At 38.3% G+C, this 19,266-nt stretch overlaps 1 protein-coding gene across 1 annotated transcript in view; it reads left to right on the top strand.

Annotated features, from left to right (window-relative positions):
* pdxdc1 (pyridoxal-dependent decarboxylase domain containing 1) overlaps positions 1 to 19,266 on the top strand; it is a 48,351-nt gene extending 29,085 nt beyond the window's left edge. The window contains exons 14-23 of the mRNA XM_059347968.1: positions 4,742 to 4,802; positions 6,268 to 6,338; positions 8,367 to 8,472; positions 9,386 to 9,560; positions 11,722 to 11,840; positions 13,300 to 13,421; positions 13,788 to 13,880; positions 15,345 to 15,441; positions 16,557 to 16,649; positions 18,627 to 19,266. Of these exons, the coding sequence (XP_059203951.1) occupies positions 4,742 to 4,802; positions 6,268 to 6,338; positions 8,367 to 8,472; positions 9,386 to 9,560; positions 11,722 to 11,840; positions 13,300 to 13,421; positions 13,788 to 13,880; positions 15,345 to 15,441; positions 16,557 to 16,649; positions 18,627 to 18,889 (1,200 nt within the window). The 3' untranslated portion in view covers positions 18,890 to 19,266. The remainder of the gene's footprint in view (positions 1 to 4,741; positions 4,803 to 6,267; positions 6,339 to 8,366; positions 8,473 to 9,385; positions 9,561 to 11,721; positions 11,841 to 13,299; positions 13,422 to 13,787; positions 13,881 to 15,344; positions 15,442 to 16,556; positions 16,650 to 18,626) is intronic.

The raw sequence follows: 19,266 nt of genomic DNA, 5'->3' as shown, positions 1-19,266 counted from the left end.
AACGTGGGATTATTTCCATGGTGGGACCTTCAAGCTGCTCTGGCAGCTCTAATAAACTTACAGGAGTCTTTCCACCAAATGTCCAGGATATGTACAGATAGTATTAGTGAACAGAGAAGGATCTGGAATTACCTCCATCACATTCTGGATGCAGCGATTGGTGGGAGGAGCCAGACGGCTGTGAACGAGACCTGGGAGATCTAGTGATGGAGGAGAACTTTGTGGAAGGAGTAGCTGATGGAAACTTCCACATGGCCAAAGATGCTCTTATGGCTTTAAGTGATGCCGCCTGGCTGCATACAATCACATTCACACACTTTAGATCACCGTATCAGCAGATTTCCTCCTGGAAACACTCGATAAACCAGAATAAAAAGTGAAGACGAGACGCCACTTTAGTCTTCTGTTCACACCGTCACCATGGAAACGGAGCCTAATCTAACCTCCGTTGTGTTAAGTTGTGTTTAAAAGAGGTGTTCCTCTTTTTATCTTAGTTTTTAGAGGAACAGAAGCTGTTCGTGTCTCCTGCTTCACTATCTAGTGTTTGTTGACATAACGTTGGTTATGACTCCTTTAATAAGTGGAGGCGTCCCATCTGGTGATCTTTGTTTGCTCTCTTCTATCTTATCAGTTCATTATCTAAACTGCCGTCTCTTCTTCCTGCTGGGTTGTTCCACCTGACCAGTTGTATGACTTGAACCTTCGGTTAGCTGTTCTCCCTCCTGGCTTCTGTCTGAGGCTGGGTTTCTTTGTTGGTTTGTACTCGACGCTGGCCTCTAGATGGTCTTGGGGTTAGGGTTAGGATCTGGCTGGACCAGACCACCAACAACAGATAGATGGAAATCCTCCTTGTGCTTCAAATGGACACTAGGTCACGCAACATGTTTTATATCCACATCCAGAGACGAAAGCGTCTGAACCTGTTCTGTGTGCATGAATGAGAGGCTTGAGATGTGGAAAAAATAGTTTGAAATAAGAAATAATAGTATTTGAAGTACAGTTGTTCCAGTTCTGGAACCAGTATCTCCCATACTGCAGAAAATGCTGCATCAGAGTCCTGGAGTCCCAGTTCCCCCACTTACAGCAACAAACAGGATTAATGTTCCGTTAGTTAGATTATTGCAGCACATAGAGAGTCCATTAGAGGCTGATGGTGCGTTCAGGGTCTACACCAATGTCAGAATTTTCTACGTTGTTCTGAGCTCCAAGTTCTGACTTTGAGAGTAAATATAACACACCATACGGCGTTACGGTAAGAACGTGTTAGACCCGCCTTCAAAATAAAAGCAAACACATGTAGCTTTCAAAATAAGAGCACATGGATGTGTTGGCAGAATCCACCACAGAGTTTACAAGAAGACTGTCAAAATAAGAGCCTTAAATAAAACATAGAAGAACCCTTATTCTCCTTTACAATAATTCTCTAAAATATGAAGTGATTCAGATGGAATAGTGGCGTGAGACCCATGTTTGGGTCCCCCATCATCGTCTTGGATGACCAACCTTTCTGTTGTCAAAAACGTGGGATTTCGCTGCTTAATGAGCACAATAACCACAAAGATAATCATATCACAGTCATGCAGGTGGAGGATGATATATTTTTTATGACATACTGGTATCAGATCGGTACTCGGTACCCACAGCACAAGAATCAGGATCAGCATCGGGAGGGAAATGGTATGGGAACATCTCTGACCGTGTGTTCAGACCGGACGCGTAGCGAAGTTTCGCGTCGCATTACTCGCGCGAGTAGTTGAATTTACTCGTGCGAGTAAATAACTCGCGAATTTTCGCCCAAGAGACCTCCATTTCATTCTGTCATCAACCATGACAAGCATAGCGTCCCTGTACCTGCTCTGGAAGTCCGAGATCCGTCGGAAAACACGCCGTGGTGTCTGGGTGAGTGACATCATCCGGAGGCGCACTCAGCACGGAGAGAGGACCGCAGAGTACTTCCACCTTTTTCCCTCCTGCCGACCCACTCCTCCTTCCTGCCTCTTTTCTCCTCTCTCTCATGTATGTATCTCGGACACTGTCGTCCAGAATCTCAACGCTGATAGGCTGTCCCGACACAGCGTCACGCCAATATTTCGCCAAAGTTTATTGAACTCACGCGAATTCGCGTTGTTTCATTCGCGCCAATCGCGGCATTCGCGTCACGCGAAACCCGCGATTCGCGCCGCCGGCAAAAATTCGCGTCTATTCGCGTGTTTGCATTGACTTTGTATGTAATCTTGTCGCGCGAAATATTCGCTACGCGTCCGGTCTGAACGCACCGTAATTTGAAGAAAGGAAAAGAGAGCAGTTCACATCCTGCCTAGTGTCACTCCTCCTGGCCAATCAGGAAGGAGGATTCAGACAGCAGCAAGCATTTTATTTTGACAACCTGTCCTGGGTTCAGTTACTAATTGTCTCGTATTACAGATGAAGCGTTCTTTAACCTGACAACACCACATGCTTGTGATTATTCATGACCCTGTCACCCCCCCCCCCCCCCCCCCCGGCATGGCGCTGGCTTTAACCTCCATCAGTTACCGACTTCACTGCTGGTTTACTTCCTGTTTTACTTGCTCAGCAAACTGAGACAAAAAAGTGTGCCACATGCAACTTCACCCAGATCGTTTGTTTGAGTTTTATTGTGGTAAAGTGGCAAAGAACAATTTGACCCAAATAATAATAATCCTGAGGTGAAGCTGGACGGGAGAAGCAACCAGTGGAGGCTGGAGCAGGAGGCTCATAACGCTGCATCCATCATGGTTCACATCCCCAACGCCACATATTGGTCAGTTTCTGTCAGTTTGTGTCAGCCAGAGGATCTAAAGTGGAGCTTTATCTCACTGAGACTCCAGAGCTTCTATCATGGACAGACTGGAGTCTTCTCCTGGTTCTTCCTCTGGTTCTTCTCCTGGTTCTTCTCCTGGTTCTTCCTCTGGTTCTTCTCCTGGTTCTTCTCCTGGTTCTTCCTCTGGTTCTTCTCCTGGTTCTTCCTCTGGTGTTTATCTGCTGAATCCATTTCTGCTCATGTCAAACTGTAAAAGTTACGGTTTCATTGTAAAGGAGGATCCACTGAAGGTTTCACTGAAGCACAGAGATGATCTCTCTGACAAACTGCTCCAAAGAATGAATGGAGGTGACATAGAACACACACAAGAAGACGCAAAAACACACACAAGAACACACAAAAACACACACAAGAACACACATAAAACACACACAAGAACACGCAAAAACACACACAAGAACACACAAAAACACACACAAGAACACACAAAAACACACACAAGAACACACAAAAACACACACAAGAACACGCAAAAACACACACAAGAACACACAAAAACACACACAAGAACACTCAAAAACACACACAAGAACACACAAAAACACACACAAGAACACGCAAAAACACACACAAGAACACGCAAAAACACACACAAGAACACACAAAAACACACACAAGAACACACAAAAACACACACAAGAACACGCAAAAACACACACAAGAACACGCAAAAACACACACAAGAACACACAAAAACACACACAAGAACACACAAAAACACACACAAGAACACACAAAAACACACACAAGAACACACATAAAACACACGTAAAAAAACACACAAAAACAAACAAAAAATGACGAAAAACACACAGAAAAACACACAAAAAACGAGAAAAACACATAAAAACACACAAAAACACACATAAAACACACATAAAAACACACAAAAACAAACAAAAAAATGACGAAAAACACAGAAAAACACACACAAAATGAGAAAAACACACAAAAGCACACACAAGAACACACAAAACACACAAAAAACACACGTAAAAACACACATAAAACACACATAAAACACGCACAAAACACACAAAAACAAACAAAAAATGAGAAAAACACAAAAAACACACAAAAACACATGTAAAAACACAAAAACAAACAAAAAATTACAAAAAACACATAAAAAACACACAAAAACAAACAAAAAATTACAAAAAACACACACAAAAACACACACAAAAACACACCTAGAGCTGTCCTGAGCCGCTGACTTCTAATTGAAGGCTCACAATAACCTCTCACAGAGAAGAGTTTGGTATATTATTCTTCTCCTGCGCTGACAGAGTCTATGAAGTGTTGCAGTTGTTGGTTTTTGGTCCCTGATGTCTCTTGATCCTCCAGGATCACATCAACTAGAGAGTTTAGGAGAAAACTCTGGTAAAATGTGTGTCATTTCTGGTTTAAAGAGGTCATGTGACCTCAGAAAGATCCAACTTTGGTCTTAAATGAAAGCCATGGATGCTCCTTTACAATGACACCAAACAACCATTTATTATATATTCACACATTGGGACATTATAGACATTTCTAATATTGGGCGATTCATCAATCATTATGCTAATTAATCAATAATTATGACTAAACCGTAACTTCTACAGCTTCACATCCGGCAGAAATGGATTCAGCACAAACAAATACTAGAGGACGAACCAAGAAAAGACTTTTAAAGCCTCCAGCTGATTTTCTGAAGGTTTCTCCTCATTCAGTCTATAAAGACCAAAGGAAACATTTCTATGACTCCAGACGTTAGACGCATGGACACAAGCAGCAGCTGACAACAAACAAGGTTCTGCATGTCATGCAGCAGCTCACCTGTAAACTATGATAATAATAATAATAATGATGATAATGTGAGTGTCAGCTGGTTGATGTGTGTGGTTGTGTGTCCAACAGGTGGAGGATGAACTCAGCTCTCCTGTGGTTCTCTTCAAGTTCTCCCAGGAAACCAGTTCTGGTAAGAGTCACAAACTGCTTTATTAAGCGTCTTTGACAGTTATAAACTATGTCTGTAGTGAAGTTAGTGTGTTAAAGCCTTAACCCTTTGGAGTTTGGGGCTATTTTGACGGTTTTTGACTCCTTTTCATTCTGTATAAAACACTTAGTGACGTGTTGGTGTCATTGTTTTCACCTGATTATTATTGTTTTACTTTTGACTTACTGGATCGACATTTTCAACACACAAAAACACAATATAAACACACAAAACACACACACAAAATTACAAAAACACACATAAAAACACTTTTTTTTAAACAAAAAACACACTTAAAACATTTTTTTAAAACAAAAAACACATAAAGACACACTTAGAACACACACAAAATTACAAAAACACACATAAAAACACTTTTTTTTAAACAAAAAACGCACTTAAAACATTTTTTTAAAACAAAAAACACATAAAGACACACTTAGAACACACAAAATTACAAAAACACACATAAAAACACTTTTTTTAAACAAAAAACACACTTAAAACATTTTTTTTAAAACAAAAAACACATAACGACACATTTAGAACACACACAAAATTACAAAAACACACATAAAAACACTTTTTTTTAACAAAAAACACACTTAAAACATTTTTTTAAAACAAAAAACACATAAAGACACACTTAGAACACACACAAAATTACAAAAACACACATAAAAACACTTTTTTTTAAACAAAAAACACACTTAAAACATGTTTTTAAAACAAAAAACACATAAAGACACATTTAGAACACACACAAAATTACAAAAACACACATAAAAACACTTTTTTTTAAACAAAAAACACACTTAAAACATTTTTTTAAAACAAAAAACACATAAAGACACACTTAGAACACACACAAAATTACAAAAACACACATAAAAACACTTTTTTTTAAACAAAAACACACTTAAAACATTTTTTTAAAACAAAAAACACATAAAGACACATTTAGAACACACACAAAATTACAAAAACACACATAAAAACACTTTTTTTTAAACAAAAAACACTTAAAACATTTTTTTAAAACAAAAAACACATAAAGACACACTTAGAACACACACAAAATTACAAAAACACACATAAAAACACATTTTTTCCACAAAAAACACACAAAACACACACAAAATTACAAAAACACACATGAAACCCCTTTTTTTTTTTTACAAAAACACTTAAAACACACACAAAAATGGACAAGAATCACAAAAGTAGAGCTGAGTAGAGCTGCAGCAGGAAGCAGCTGCTGATGTTTCTATGTTTCTACGTCATGAAGAAGTCAAAGAGCTGCGGAGCTTTAATGGACTCCAGACGGTTAGCATGAAAAATCTGTAAAGTTTATTGATTATTGAAATAATACCAGGAAAAATGATGTATTTCTTCACTATACACTAAATGAATGATATTATCTGTTCCTTGTTGTTGGTGTGTGCAGCTTCCAGTGGAGGCTCCGTGGAAGGTTTCTGTGCTGGAGAGAAGGAGGTGCTGGACGCCTTCAACAGATGGGTGAGTGCTCCTCCAGGAGCCAATAAAACCAGTTGGTTAAAGAGACTGGATATCCCTGATCTGACACTTCTTCAACCCAGCTCTTTATGGTCATTTAGAATAAGATCTCCACCACCAGTGGAGCTATAAATGATTTAGACTTATTTAACAACCAACATGTGAAATTTAATTTATGTACATGAAGGCAAAGCTCTGGATCTACCGCTCCATCTACGCTCCAACCCTCAGCTTTGGTCATGAGCTTTGGGTGGTGACCAGAGAACGAGATCACGGATACAAGAAATGAGCTTCCTCCGTAGGGTGGCTGGGCTCAGCCTTAGAGATAGGGGGAGGAGCTCAGACATCCAGAGGGAGCTCGGAGTAGAGCTGCTGCTCCTTCACAAAATCACCAAAAAAAGACACAAAAAAATCACCCAAAAATTGCCGAAAAAAAGGACACAAATTGTAAAAAGACACAAATTACCCAAAAAATACACAAAATCGCCCCAAAAAAAGATACAAAATTGTGAAAAAAGACACAAAATCGCCAAAAAAGACAAAAAATTACCTTAAAAAAACAGATAGGGGGAGGAGCTCAGACATCTGGAGGGAGCTCGGAGTAGAGCCGCTGCTCCTTCACAAAATCACCAAAAAAAGACACAACAAATAACCCAGAAATTGCCTAAAAAAAGGACACAAATTTTAAAAAGACACAAATTACCCAAAAAAGATACAAAATTGTGAAAAAAAGACACAAAATTACCCCAAAAAACGATAGGGGGAGGAGCTCAGACATCCAGAGGGAGCTCGGAGTAGAGCTGCTGCTCCTTCACAAAATCACCAAAAAAAGACACAAAATAACCCAAAAATTGCCTAAAAAAAGGACACAAATTGTAAAAAGACACAAATTACCCAAAAAAGACACAAAATCGCCCCAAAAAAAGATACAAAATTGTGAAAAAAGACACAAAATCGCCAAAAAAGACAAAAAATTACCTTAAAAAAACAGATAGGGGGAGGAGCTCAGACATCTGGAGGGAGCTCGGAGTAGAGCCGCTGCTCCTTCACAAAATCACCAAAAAAAGACACAACAAATAACCCAGAAATTGCCTAAAAAAAGGACACAAATTTTAAAAAGACACAAATTACCCAAAAAAGATACAAAATTGTGAAAAAAAGACACAAAATTACCCCAAAAAACGACAGGGGGAGGAGCTCAGACATCCAGAGGGAGCTCGGAGTAGAGCTGCTGCTCCTTCACAAAATCACCAAAAAAAGACACAAAATAACCCAAAAATTGCCTAAAAAAAGGACACAAATTGTAAAAAGACACAAATTACCCAAAAAAGACACAAAATCGCCCCAAAAAAAGATACAAAATTGTGAAAAAAGACACAAAATCGCCAAAAAAGACACAAAATTACCTAAAAAAACAGATAGGGGGAGGAGCTCAGACATCCGGAGGGAGCTCGGAGTAGAGCCGCTGCTCCTTCTCCTCTAAAGGAGCCAGCTGAGGAGGTTTGGGCGTCTGGTAAGGATCCTCCCTGCGCCTCCCGTTAGAGGAGGTCCAGGTCCAGCTGGTAGGAGGCCCCGGGGAAGACCCAGAACACGGTGGAGGGATTATATCTCTCTATTATTATAGGAGGGACGTCTGGAATACCCTGCTTATCCTGCTGCCCCCGCGACCCGGCCCCGGATAAGGGGAGGAGAAAGGATAGATTTACAATATGAAAATAACTCTGATGAGAGAAAGCAGTAAGAACGCTTTCAATCTGTATTTTTACTGGACTGTATGTATGTGTAATGAATCTATATAATGTACAAGTTTCACTTTCTTAATAATGTTTTGAGATGCAGCTGTAGAACAGGGCCAGAGCTGAGTTCAGTTTCAACACAACATGTTGTCATTTGATGGGACTATTGTGTGCTATGACAACATGTTTTAAAGTCAGATAGAGGTTAAAAGCAGCACCAGAAGCTTTGTGGAGTGTTCCCACCACTCGACTGTTAACTCCCTATGGCTGATGAGTGTAACTGTCTGTGGTGTAGCTGGGAGAGACGCTGGTCCTGATGGTTCCCACCAGTGGAGTGGACGTGGTGGAGCTGGAGGACGAGGGGACATGTGTCCGCTTCAGTCCTCTCCTCACTGCTGCAGGTAACACCAGCAACCATCCTGCTCCATGTCTCTGATATATGAAATACTGCCAGCAAGGATGAAGACATCATCATACACTGTAAAAAGGTCAAACCAGGTCAAACAGTAGATCTGAGGCTGCATGGACAGATCATTTACCTGGACAAGATTTATTAAATTAAGATTATTAAATCTAGAAATAAGCAGGTTGAACACTTAAAATAAGTTTTTTTTTTTAAATCTTGGTAAGAAACAAATGGTCGTTTTGTGACCAAAAGAAGATGTAAAAAGACACAAAAAAGACGTAAAATGACCAAAAAAGACATAAAAGACAAAAAAAAAAAAAAACACAAAAAAAGACAAAAGATGTAAAAACACAAAAAAAAGACACAAAGTGTTTTTTTATCTTGGTAGAACCAAATAATCATCAGGTCACTCTGCTCGGGCCAGTTCATCACTGCTGGCAGCTTTACTTTATCTGGTTTGTACATTTTTGTCTTTTTTGGTCATTTTGTGACCAAAAAAAGACACAAAAAGACACAAAAAGACACACAAAGACACAAAATGACCAAAAAAGAAACAAAAGATGTAAAAAGACAAAAAAACACCCAAAAAGGAAAAAAACAAAAGACGTAAAATGACCAAAAAAAGACACAAAAAGTTTTTTTATCTTGGTAAGAACCAAATAATCATCAGGTCACTCTGCTCGGGCCAGTTCATCGCTGCTGGCAGCTTTACTTTATCTGGTTTAAAGAGTTAATTTATTATTTTAAGTGTTCAACATGCTTATTTCTAGATTTAATAATCTTAATTTAATAAATCTTGTCAAGGTAAATTATCTGTCCGTGCAGCCTCAGATGTGGTGTTTTACCTGGTTTAGACCTGTTTATCAGTGCCAACAGTCCCGGTCCTGACTCTGTCCCGTCTGGTGTAGTTGTGGGGACGCAGCAGGAGGACGTGGACCAGCTGGTGGAGAAGTTATCAGAGCTGCTGCCTGTGATGAGCTCCACCATCAGCCTGAGAGCAGAGTTCAGAGAGGAGACGCACCGACGCGCCCCAGCCCTCCGCTACCTGGAGCAGCTGAGCTGGCCCGGCCTCGGGGCGCTGAGGTAGCTGTTAGAGGCCTGGATGGTGTTGATGTTGATGATGTTGTTAATGTTGTTGATGTTGTTGATGTTGTTAATGTTGTTGATGTTGTTGATGTTGTTGATGTTGTTGATGTTGTTGATGTCGTGAATGTTGTTGATGTTGTTAATGGTGTTGATGTTGTTGATGTTGTTGATGTTAATGTTGTTGATGTTGTTGATGTCGTGAATGTTGTTGATGTTGTTAATGGTGTTGATGTTGTTGATGTTGTTGATGTTAATGTTGTTGATGTTGTTGATGTCGTGAATGTTGTTGATGTTGTTAATGGTGTTGATGTTGTTGATGTTGTTGATGTTAATGTTGTTGATGTTGTTGATGTCGTGAATGTTGTTGATGTTGTTAATGGTGTTGATGTTGTTGATGTTGATGTTAATGTTGTTGATGTTGTTGATGTCGTGAATGTTGTTGATGTTGTTAATGGTGTTGATGTTGTTGATGTTGTTGATGTTAATGTTGTTGATGTTGTTGATGTCGTGAATGTTGTTGATGTTGTTAATGGTGTTGATGTTGTTGATGTTGTTGATGTTAATGTTGTTGATGTTGTTGATGTCGTGAATGTTGTTGATGTTGTTAATGGTGTTGATGTTGTTGATGTTGTTGATGTTGTTGATGTTAATGTTGTTGATGTTGTTGATGTTGTTGATGTCGTGAATGTTGTTGATGTTGTTAATGGTGTTGATGCTGTTGATGTTGTTAATGGTGTGAATGTTGTTGATGTTGTTAATGTTGTTGATGTTGTGAATGTTGTTGATGTTGTTGATGTTGATGTTAATGTTGTTGATGTTGTTGATGTCGTGAATGTTGTTGATGTTGATGTTGTTGATGTTGATGTTGTTGATGTTGTTGATGTTGTTGATGTCGTGAATGTTGTTGATGTTGTTGATGTTGTTGATGTTGATGTTAATGTTGTTGATGTTGTTGATGTCGTGAATGTTGTTGATGTTGTTAATGGTGTTGATGCTGTTGATGTTGTTAATGGTGTGAATGTTGTTGATGTTGTTGATGTTGTTGATGTTGTTAATGTTGTTGATGCTGTTGATGTTGTTGATGTTGTTGATGTTGTGAATGTTGTTAATGTTGTTGATGTTGTTGATGTTGATGTTAATGTTGTTGATGTTGTTGATGTCGTGAATGTTGTTGATGTTGTTGATGTTGTTGATGTTGATGTTAATGTTGTTGATGTTGTTGATGTCGTGAATGTTGTTGATGTTGTTAATGGTGTTGATGCTGTTGATGTTGTTAATGGTGTGAATGTTGTTGATGTTGTTGATGTTGTTGATGTTGTTAATGTTGTTGATGTTGTTGATGCTGTTGATGTTGTTGATGTTGTTGATGTTGCGAATGTTGTGAATGTTGTTAATGTTGTTGATGTTGTTGATGTTGTTGATGTTAATGTTGTTGATGTTGTTGATGTTGTTGATGTTGTTGATGTTGTTGATGTTGTTAATGTTGTTGATGTTGTTAATGGTGTTGATGTTGTTAATGTCCTGAATGTTGTTGGTGTTGTTGATGTTGTTGATGTTGTTGATGTTGTTAATGGTGTTGATGTTGTTGATGTTGTTGATGTTGTTGATGTTGTTAATGGTGTTGATGTTGTTGATGTTGTTGATGTTGTTGATGTTGTTAATGGTGTTGATGTTGTTAATGTCCTGAATGTTGTTGGTGTTGTTGATGTTGTTGATGTTGTTGATGTTGTGAATGTTGTTGATGTTGTTGATGTTGTGAATGTTGTTGATGTTGTTGATATTAATGTTGTTAATGTTGTTGATGTTGTTAATGTTGTTAATGGTGTGAATGTTGTTGATGTTGTGAATGTTGTTAATGTTGTGAATGTTGTTGATGTTGTTAATGTTGTTGATGTTGTTGATGTTGTTGATATTGTTGATGTTGTTGATGTTGTTGATGTTGTTGATATTGTTAATGTTGTTGATGTTAATGTTGTTAATGTTGTTGATGTTGTTGATGTTGTTAATGTTGTTAATGGTGTGATGTTGTTGATGTTGTTAATGTTGTTGATGTTGTTAATGTTGTTAATGTTGTTGATGTTGTTGATGTTGTTGATGTTGTTGATGTTGTTGATATTGTTAATGTTGATGATGTTGATGTATTGATGTTATTGATCAGGTACGAGCCCCAGGCTGAAGGGATGGATGAGAGCAGGAGGAAACTGGAGCTGGAGAAAATCAACACTGAGCTGCTGAAGAAACTCCAAGAGCTGGACACTGACATCATTTTCTCCACTGGTTAGTTCTTCCTCTGAGCTGAGACCAGAGCTGGATATCTATATATCCAGATATATACCCAGATATATACCCAGATATATATCCAGATATTTTTATCTCAAAGTGAGAGCAAATGTTCAATCAAAGTCAAATCTGACATGTCAAAGGAGTTTTATTGGAACCGTTTATTTAAGTGAACATAAATACTGTAGAACAACAGGAGAACCTTTTTTAAAATCAAAGCTCCATAAAGTGCACATTTAAATAAAAAAATATCTTAAATAAAAATAGCCTATGAAATAAAAATATTTTTACTGAAATTAATATATTTATATGAGAAAAGAATAACAAACACTAGAAAATGTCTAAATAAATTGTGAGTGTGCTTGACTCTCTCCCAGACATTATTAGATTACAATTTGAACTTTTTTCAAAATGGAAAAGACGAAATCATGTCGGATAATAAACCAGGTGTGTGTGTGTGTGTGTGTGTGTGTGTGTGTGTGTGTGTGTGTGTCTGTTTGTCTGTGTGAGATAACGAGAAAAAAGTCAAAGTCACAAGAATAAAGTCAAAATGAGAAGAAAAAAGTAAAACTGAGGAGAGTAAAGTTGAAAATTACAAGAAAGTAGTTGAAATTACGAGAAAAAAGATAACAAGAAAGTAACAGGAAAAAGGTGAAAATGAGAAGAAAAATGTCAAAATAACGTCAAATGAGAAAAAAAGTCGAAGTCACGAAAAAAAGTCAAAATGAGAAAAAAGTCAAAATGAAAAAAATAGTCAAAATGAAAAAACATAAGTCGGAATCATGAAAAAAAGTCAAAATAACGTCAAATGAGAAAAAATTCGAGGTCATGAATAAATTCAAAATGAGAAAAAAAAGTCAAAATGAGAAAAAAAGTCAAAATGAGGAAAAAAGTCAAAATGGAAAAAAGTCAAAATGAGAAAAAAGTCAAAATGAGAAAAAAAGTCAAAATGAGAAAAAAAGCCGATGTCACGAAAAAAAGTCAAAATGAGGAAAAAAAGTCAAAATGAGGAAAAAAAGTCAAAATGAGAAAAAAAGTCAAAATGAGAAATTAATTCAAAATGAAAAAAAAGCCAATGTCACGAAAAAAGTCAAAATGAAAAAAATAGTCAAAATGAGAAAAAAAGTCAAAATGAAAGAAAAAGTCAAAATAAGAAAAAAGTCAAAATGAGAAAAAAGTCAAAATGAGAAAAAAAGTCAAAATGAGAGAAAAAAAGTCAAAATGAAAAAAAGTCAAAAATTTAAAAAAAGCAGAAGTCTAGTAAGGGCAGTATTTATATAGAAAGAAAGGGGAAAAATGCACTATATCGATATCTGTGATATGGTCTAATTCCATATCACATTTAATAATATATGGATATATCTTTTTTTTATCGGTATATATTGCCCCGCCCTAGTGGAGACCAGTTAAAATGTCACTCAGTCCTGGTCTTATTTATTCTCCTCGTCTTCCTCAGGTCCAGAGTTCGGGACAGAGGAGAACTGTATCTTCGTCGGCATGGTGACGGAGGACGTTGACGTGTCGGAGCTGGTGAATACAGTCGCTGCTCTGGGGAGAGACATCGAGGAGAGCGGGAGGGTAACTGCTGCTCTGTTGTGTTTTATAGTTTATCAAAGATTAAATACTTACAACCACAGTACAACCACAGCTCTCCCTGCACACTTTCTATCCTGGATGTCAGCAGAGCTTGGAAAAAACATTATCATTGTCTTTTTATAAGCTCATCTTCATCAGGCGACATGGAAGGAGACCGATAGAACAGAGGAGGACGATTTGAAATACCAGGACACGTTTCTGAGAGACAAACTGAAGAAATGAAGCCAGGGCTTTTAAAGTATAAGAGCCAGTCAGCTGTGGCTGTTACAGGATGGTTCTAGTGATGTAAAATGTCTATGTGAATGATTATTGTGTCTGTTTGTAAGTTGTTGACTGTTTGTTGTGTAGCTGCTGGAGAACATGACGGAGGTGGTGAGGAAAGGAATCCTGGAGGCAGAGCTGCAGCTGCAGAAGGCCACCGAGGAGAAACTCATGGAGGAGGTACGCTAGCACTGTGTGTGTCTGTGTGTGTCTGTCTGTGTGTGTGTGTCTGTGTGTGTGTGTGTGTGTGTGTGTGTGTGTGTGTGTGTCTGTGTGTGTCTGTGTGTGTGTGTGTGTGTGTCTGTGTGTGTGTGCCTGTGTGTGTGTGTGTGTGTGTCTGTGTGTCTGTGTGTGTCTGTCTGTGTGTGTGTGTGTGTCTGTGTGTGCCTGTGTGTGTGTGTGCCTGTGTGTGTGTGTGTGTGTGTGTCTGTGTCTGTGTGTGTGTGTGTCTGTGTGTGTGTGTGTGTGTGTCTGTGTGTGTGTGTGTGTCTGTGTGTGTGTGTGTGTGTCTGTGTGTGTGTGTGTGTCTGTGTGTGAGTCTGTGTGTGTGTGTGTGTGTGTGTGTGTGTGTGTCTGTGTGTGTTAGTGTGTGTGTGTGTCTGTGTGTGTTAGTGTGTGTGTGTCTGTGTCTGTGTCTGTGTTTGTGTGTCTGTGTGTGTGTCTGTGTGTGTGTGTGTGTGTGTGTGTGTGTGTGTGTGCGTGTGTGTCTGTGTGTGTGTCTCTGTGTGTGTGTGTGTGTGTGTGTGTGTGTGTGTGTGTGTGTGTCTGTGTGTGTGTGTGTGTGTGTGTGTGTGTGTGTGTGTCTGTCTGTGTGTGTTTGTCTGTCTGTGTGTGTGTGTGTGTTAGCCATGAGCTAACGTTAGCTAACAATTTAAGTTGTGTTAATTACAAAAAGCTACTATCACTTCCTGTCGCTAAACAATGCAGCTTTCAAAATAAGAGCGCAGTGTGTTAACAGAATCCACCACAGAATTTACAAGAAGACTTAAATAAAAAATGCAAGAACCTTTATTCTCCTTTACAATATTTAATTAAATATGCAATAATAATATCAGTGTATATGATGGAATAGTGGCATTACAATGTGTGAGAGGCTCCAAATTTGAGCTCTTATGAAAAAAAAAATGGCCCCCAGACCCCCTCGATGGTCATTTTTATTATTTGCTACACACAAGAGTCTAGAGTAATTTTTTTGTATTTGGCAACTGTTGAGATTTGCACTTTCCACTACGTTTAGATTTATGATTGATTTATATTTTGTAGAACGTTTTTTATTTATTTATACAGACTAAAAAAAATCATATTTTCCATATAATTTTCAGTATTTTGTATCATGATAATCTTTTAGGGCCATAATGACCAGCCCTTATTTATTCTATATTCCAATATTTTCATACCATTTCAGTTATTTATTCTTGTTTGTGATATTTTATACCTTTATTGTCCTTAAGTTGTTTTTGTTTTGTTGTTAATTGTTTTATGCACCAACAGGAGTTGAACTCTGATTTATCTGTATTATATACAATGACAATAAAGGCTATTCTGTTCTATGTTGGGCATTAAATTATGTGTGTTTTACTAAATGTTTTGTTGTGTGTGTGTGTGTGTGTGTGTGTGTGTGTGTGTGTGTGTGTGTGTGTGTAGGGGATGCTGAGGCAGCTTCCTGTGGTCGGCTCCGTGTTAAACTGGTTTTCTCCGTTTCAAAGCACCATAAAGGGACAAACCTTCAACCTGGCTGCAGGTACACTAAATTATCATAACTATAGTAATAGTTATTAGATCCCGACAGATATGATGCTGATACTGATTCTAGAGAGGAAGTTCATTGATAACTGATGTGGTGGTTTATATCGTCATTTTTATTTTTTTGCTGGAATGGAAATAGACCTTTTATATGTGGATTGTGCATCTTTTTTTCACCATTCTGCATCACGAGTACTTTTACTTTTGATACTTTAAGTACATTTTGATGCTGATACTTTTGTACTTTTACTTCAGTAAGAAGTTTTGAATGCAGGACTTTAGTTTCTTTTCAAGTCGAGATTAACATAAAAAACATGATTTCAAGTCAGCACGTTTGACATAAAATGACCAAAAACGACAAAAGAAATTGCAAAAAAAAGGTTCAAAATTACCAAAAATGACCAAAGACGAGGTAAAATCACCAAGAAACCAAAACAAAATTACCTTAAAAAAGCCATAAAAGTACCGAAAAATGCGTTAAAAAAAAACACAATTAAAAAAAGAAAAGAAACAAAATTAAAAAAGATAATTAAAATGACCAAAAAAGACACAAAAAATGACAATTTGTAAAAAAAAAAAAAAAAAAAAGATTTGCAATTACCAACAAAGCAACATTTAAAAAAGACACAAAATTACCAAAAAATGTATATACATTTAGAATATATAAAACATTCTGCATAACAAGTATTTTTACTTTTGGTACTTTAAGTACATTTTGATGCTGATACTTTAGTACTTGTACTTTTTAGTGGAGTCATTTCACAGTGTGTATTAGTACTTTTACTGCAGTAAATAAAGGATCTGAATGACATTTATTCCATTGGAAACATTTATGTTCCAACTCATAAACCTGTTTTTGTAAATATAAACTCTGATGTCTGAATTTGATGCGTTCTGTTTTCCTGTTTAGTTTACCTGTGTAAAATAAAGAATGAGTGTATGTGTGAGGTAATACTGGTGTTGATGGTGTGTGAGGTAATACTGGTGTTGATGGTGTGTGAGGTAATACTGGTGTTGATGGTGTGTGAGGTAATACTGGTGTTGATGGTGTGTGAGGTAATACTGGTGTTGATGGTGTGTGAGGTAATACTGGTGTTGATGGTGTGTGAGCAGGTTCCCTGGACTCCACAGAGACCACCTACTCCACCAAGGCCCAGTCAGCCAGACACAACCTGCAGGAAACCCCCTCCTCCTCAAAGAGACAAGGTGAGCTAGCACGCTAACGTTAGCACTCAGCTAACACGCTCATTAACATAATCACTGCCAGGATCATACAGGTGGTTACACCTTCTAACAGTTAATGAGCTCATTAACATAATCACTGCCAGGATCATACAGGTGGTTACGCCTTCTAACAGTTAATGAGCTCATTAACATAATCACTGCCAGGATCATACAGGTGGTTACACCTTCTAACAGTTAATGAGCTCATTAACATAATCACTGCCAGGATCATACAGGTGGTTACGCCTTCTAACAGTTAATGAGCTCATTAACATAATCACTGCCAGGATCATACAGGTGGTTACGCCTTCTAACAGTTAATGAGCTCATTAACATAATCACTGCCAGGATCATACAGGTGGTTACGCCTTCTAACAGTTAATGAGCTCATTAACATAATCACTGCCAGGATCATACAGGTGGTTACGCCTTCTAACAGTTAATGAGCTCATTAACATAATCACTGCCAGGATCATACAGGTGGTTACGCCTTCTAACAGTTAATGAGCTCATTAACATAATCACTGCCAGGATCATACAGGTGGTTACGCCTTCTAACAGTTAATGAGCTCATTAACATAATCACTGCCAGGATCATACAGGTGGTTACGCCTTCTAACAGTTAATGAGCTCATTAACATAATCACTGCCAGGATCATACAGGTGGTTACGCCTTCTAACAGTTAATGAGCTCATTAACATAATCACTGCCAGGATCATACAGGTGGTTACGCCTTCTAACAGTTAATGAGCTCATTAACATAATCACTGCCAGGATCATACAGGTGGTTACGCCTTCTAACAGTTAATGAGCTCATTAACATAATCACTGCCAGGATCATACAGGTGGTTACACCTTCTAACAGTTAATGAGCTCATTAACATAATCACTGCCAGGATCATACAGGTGGTTACACCTTCTAACAGTTAATGAGCTCATTAACATAATCACTGCCAGGATCATACAGGTGGTTACACCTTCTAACAGTTAATGAGCTCATTAACATAACCACTGCCAGGATCATACAGGTGGCTACGCCTTCTAACAGTTAATGAGCTCATTAACATAATCACTGCCAGGATCATACAGGTGGTTACGCCTTCTAACAGTTAATGAGCTCATTAACATAATCACTGCCAGGATCATACAGGTGGTTACACCTTCTAACAGTTAATGAGCTCATTAACATAACCACTGCCAGGATCATACAGGTGGCTACGCCTTCTAACAGTTAATGAGCTCATTAACATAATCACTGCCAGGATCATACAGGTGGTTACGCCTTCTAACAGTTAATGAGCTCATTAACATAATCACTGCCAGGATCATACAGGTGGTTACACCTTCTAACAGTTAATGAGCTCATTAACATAATCACTGCCAGGATCATACAGGTGGTTACGCCTTCTAACAGTTAATGAGCTCATTAACATAATCACTGCCAGGATCATACAGGTGGTTACACCTTCTAACAGTTAATGAGCTCATTAACATAATCACTGCCAGGATCATACAGGTGGTTACGCCTTCTAACAGTTAATCAGTTTTTGATCATCTGATAATGCTTTCTGACATAAATCTAATTTAAAACTGTACAAAGAAAAATATATCTCATTTTCAAACTGGTCAGCAACATGTTCCAAAAAAACTACAGGCAGGGACAACAAAAGAAATAAAACCCAGGTTAACTAGTGTATGTATATATATATATATATATATATATATATATATATATATATATACATACATACATACATACCTAGTAAAGGCAGCATTTATATAGAAAGAAAGAAAAAACGAAATATGAGACATGGTCTAATTCCATATCTCATTTAAAAATATATCGATATTATATATTATATACACGAGTTTCACTTTCTGAAATGCTTGACAACAAACCCTGAACGTGTTGATGATGTTCTGGTGTTCTGAGGCGTTCCTGTGGGTTCTCCTGACAGGTCAAAGGTTATTCAGGCGCTCCGGAGCCTCCGAGTCCTTCAGTGAAAGCAGCTCTGTGGGCCAGGCTGAGGAGGGCAGCTCCTCCCCCAGCAGAGCCCTGCTCCCCCCCAGCTCTACACCTCCTCCTGAGGAGGAGGAGTCACACGCTGCCACACCACAGGAGATCCAGGAGTCCTCCACACAGCTGGAGGAGGAGGAGGAGGAGGTGGAGGAGGAGGAGAGGCAGCCTGAAGGCCAGGAGGAGGAGCAGAGTGGCAGATAGGAGCCTCCTCTAACTGGTAGCAGCCTCCATGATGTTAGAAAGAGAAACGAGCGTTATCACGTTATGAATCCAACTCTTCCAGGTTTGTCTCCGTCTGGAGTCAGTCCACCCAGACGCTCTTTAACGGGATTAACACAGTTTGAACCGGTCCCAAACATTAAACTGAATTATTATAATGTACTGATAAGAAACTGAGCTCAGTTTCATTTCGTAGGTGGATCAAAATGTTTTGTTGTCAAACTCTTTTTGTAGCTGAACTCAAAACATCCTGACAGATGATTTCATCTCTGATTGGCCCTGAGAGCAACGAGAGAAAACACATGAAAACACAACAAACTGAGGAAACATCTTCATCAATCTGACAACACAAGAAAACA

This window comes from Centropristis striata, chromosome 13 (assembly GCF_030273125.1).
Source record: "Centropristis striata isolate RG_2023a ecotype Rhode Island chromosome 13, C.striata_1.0, whole genome shotgun sequence".
In the NCBI taxonomy this organism is placed as follows: Eukaryota; Metazoa; Chordata; class Actinopteri; order Perciformes; family Serranidae; genus Centropristis; species Centropristis striata.
This window is presented reverse-complemented; position numbering and strand designations above follow the sequence as displayed.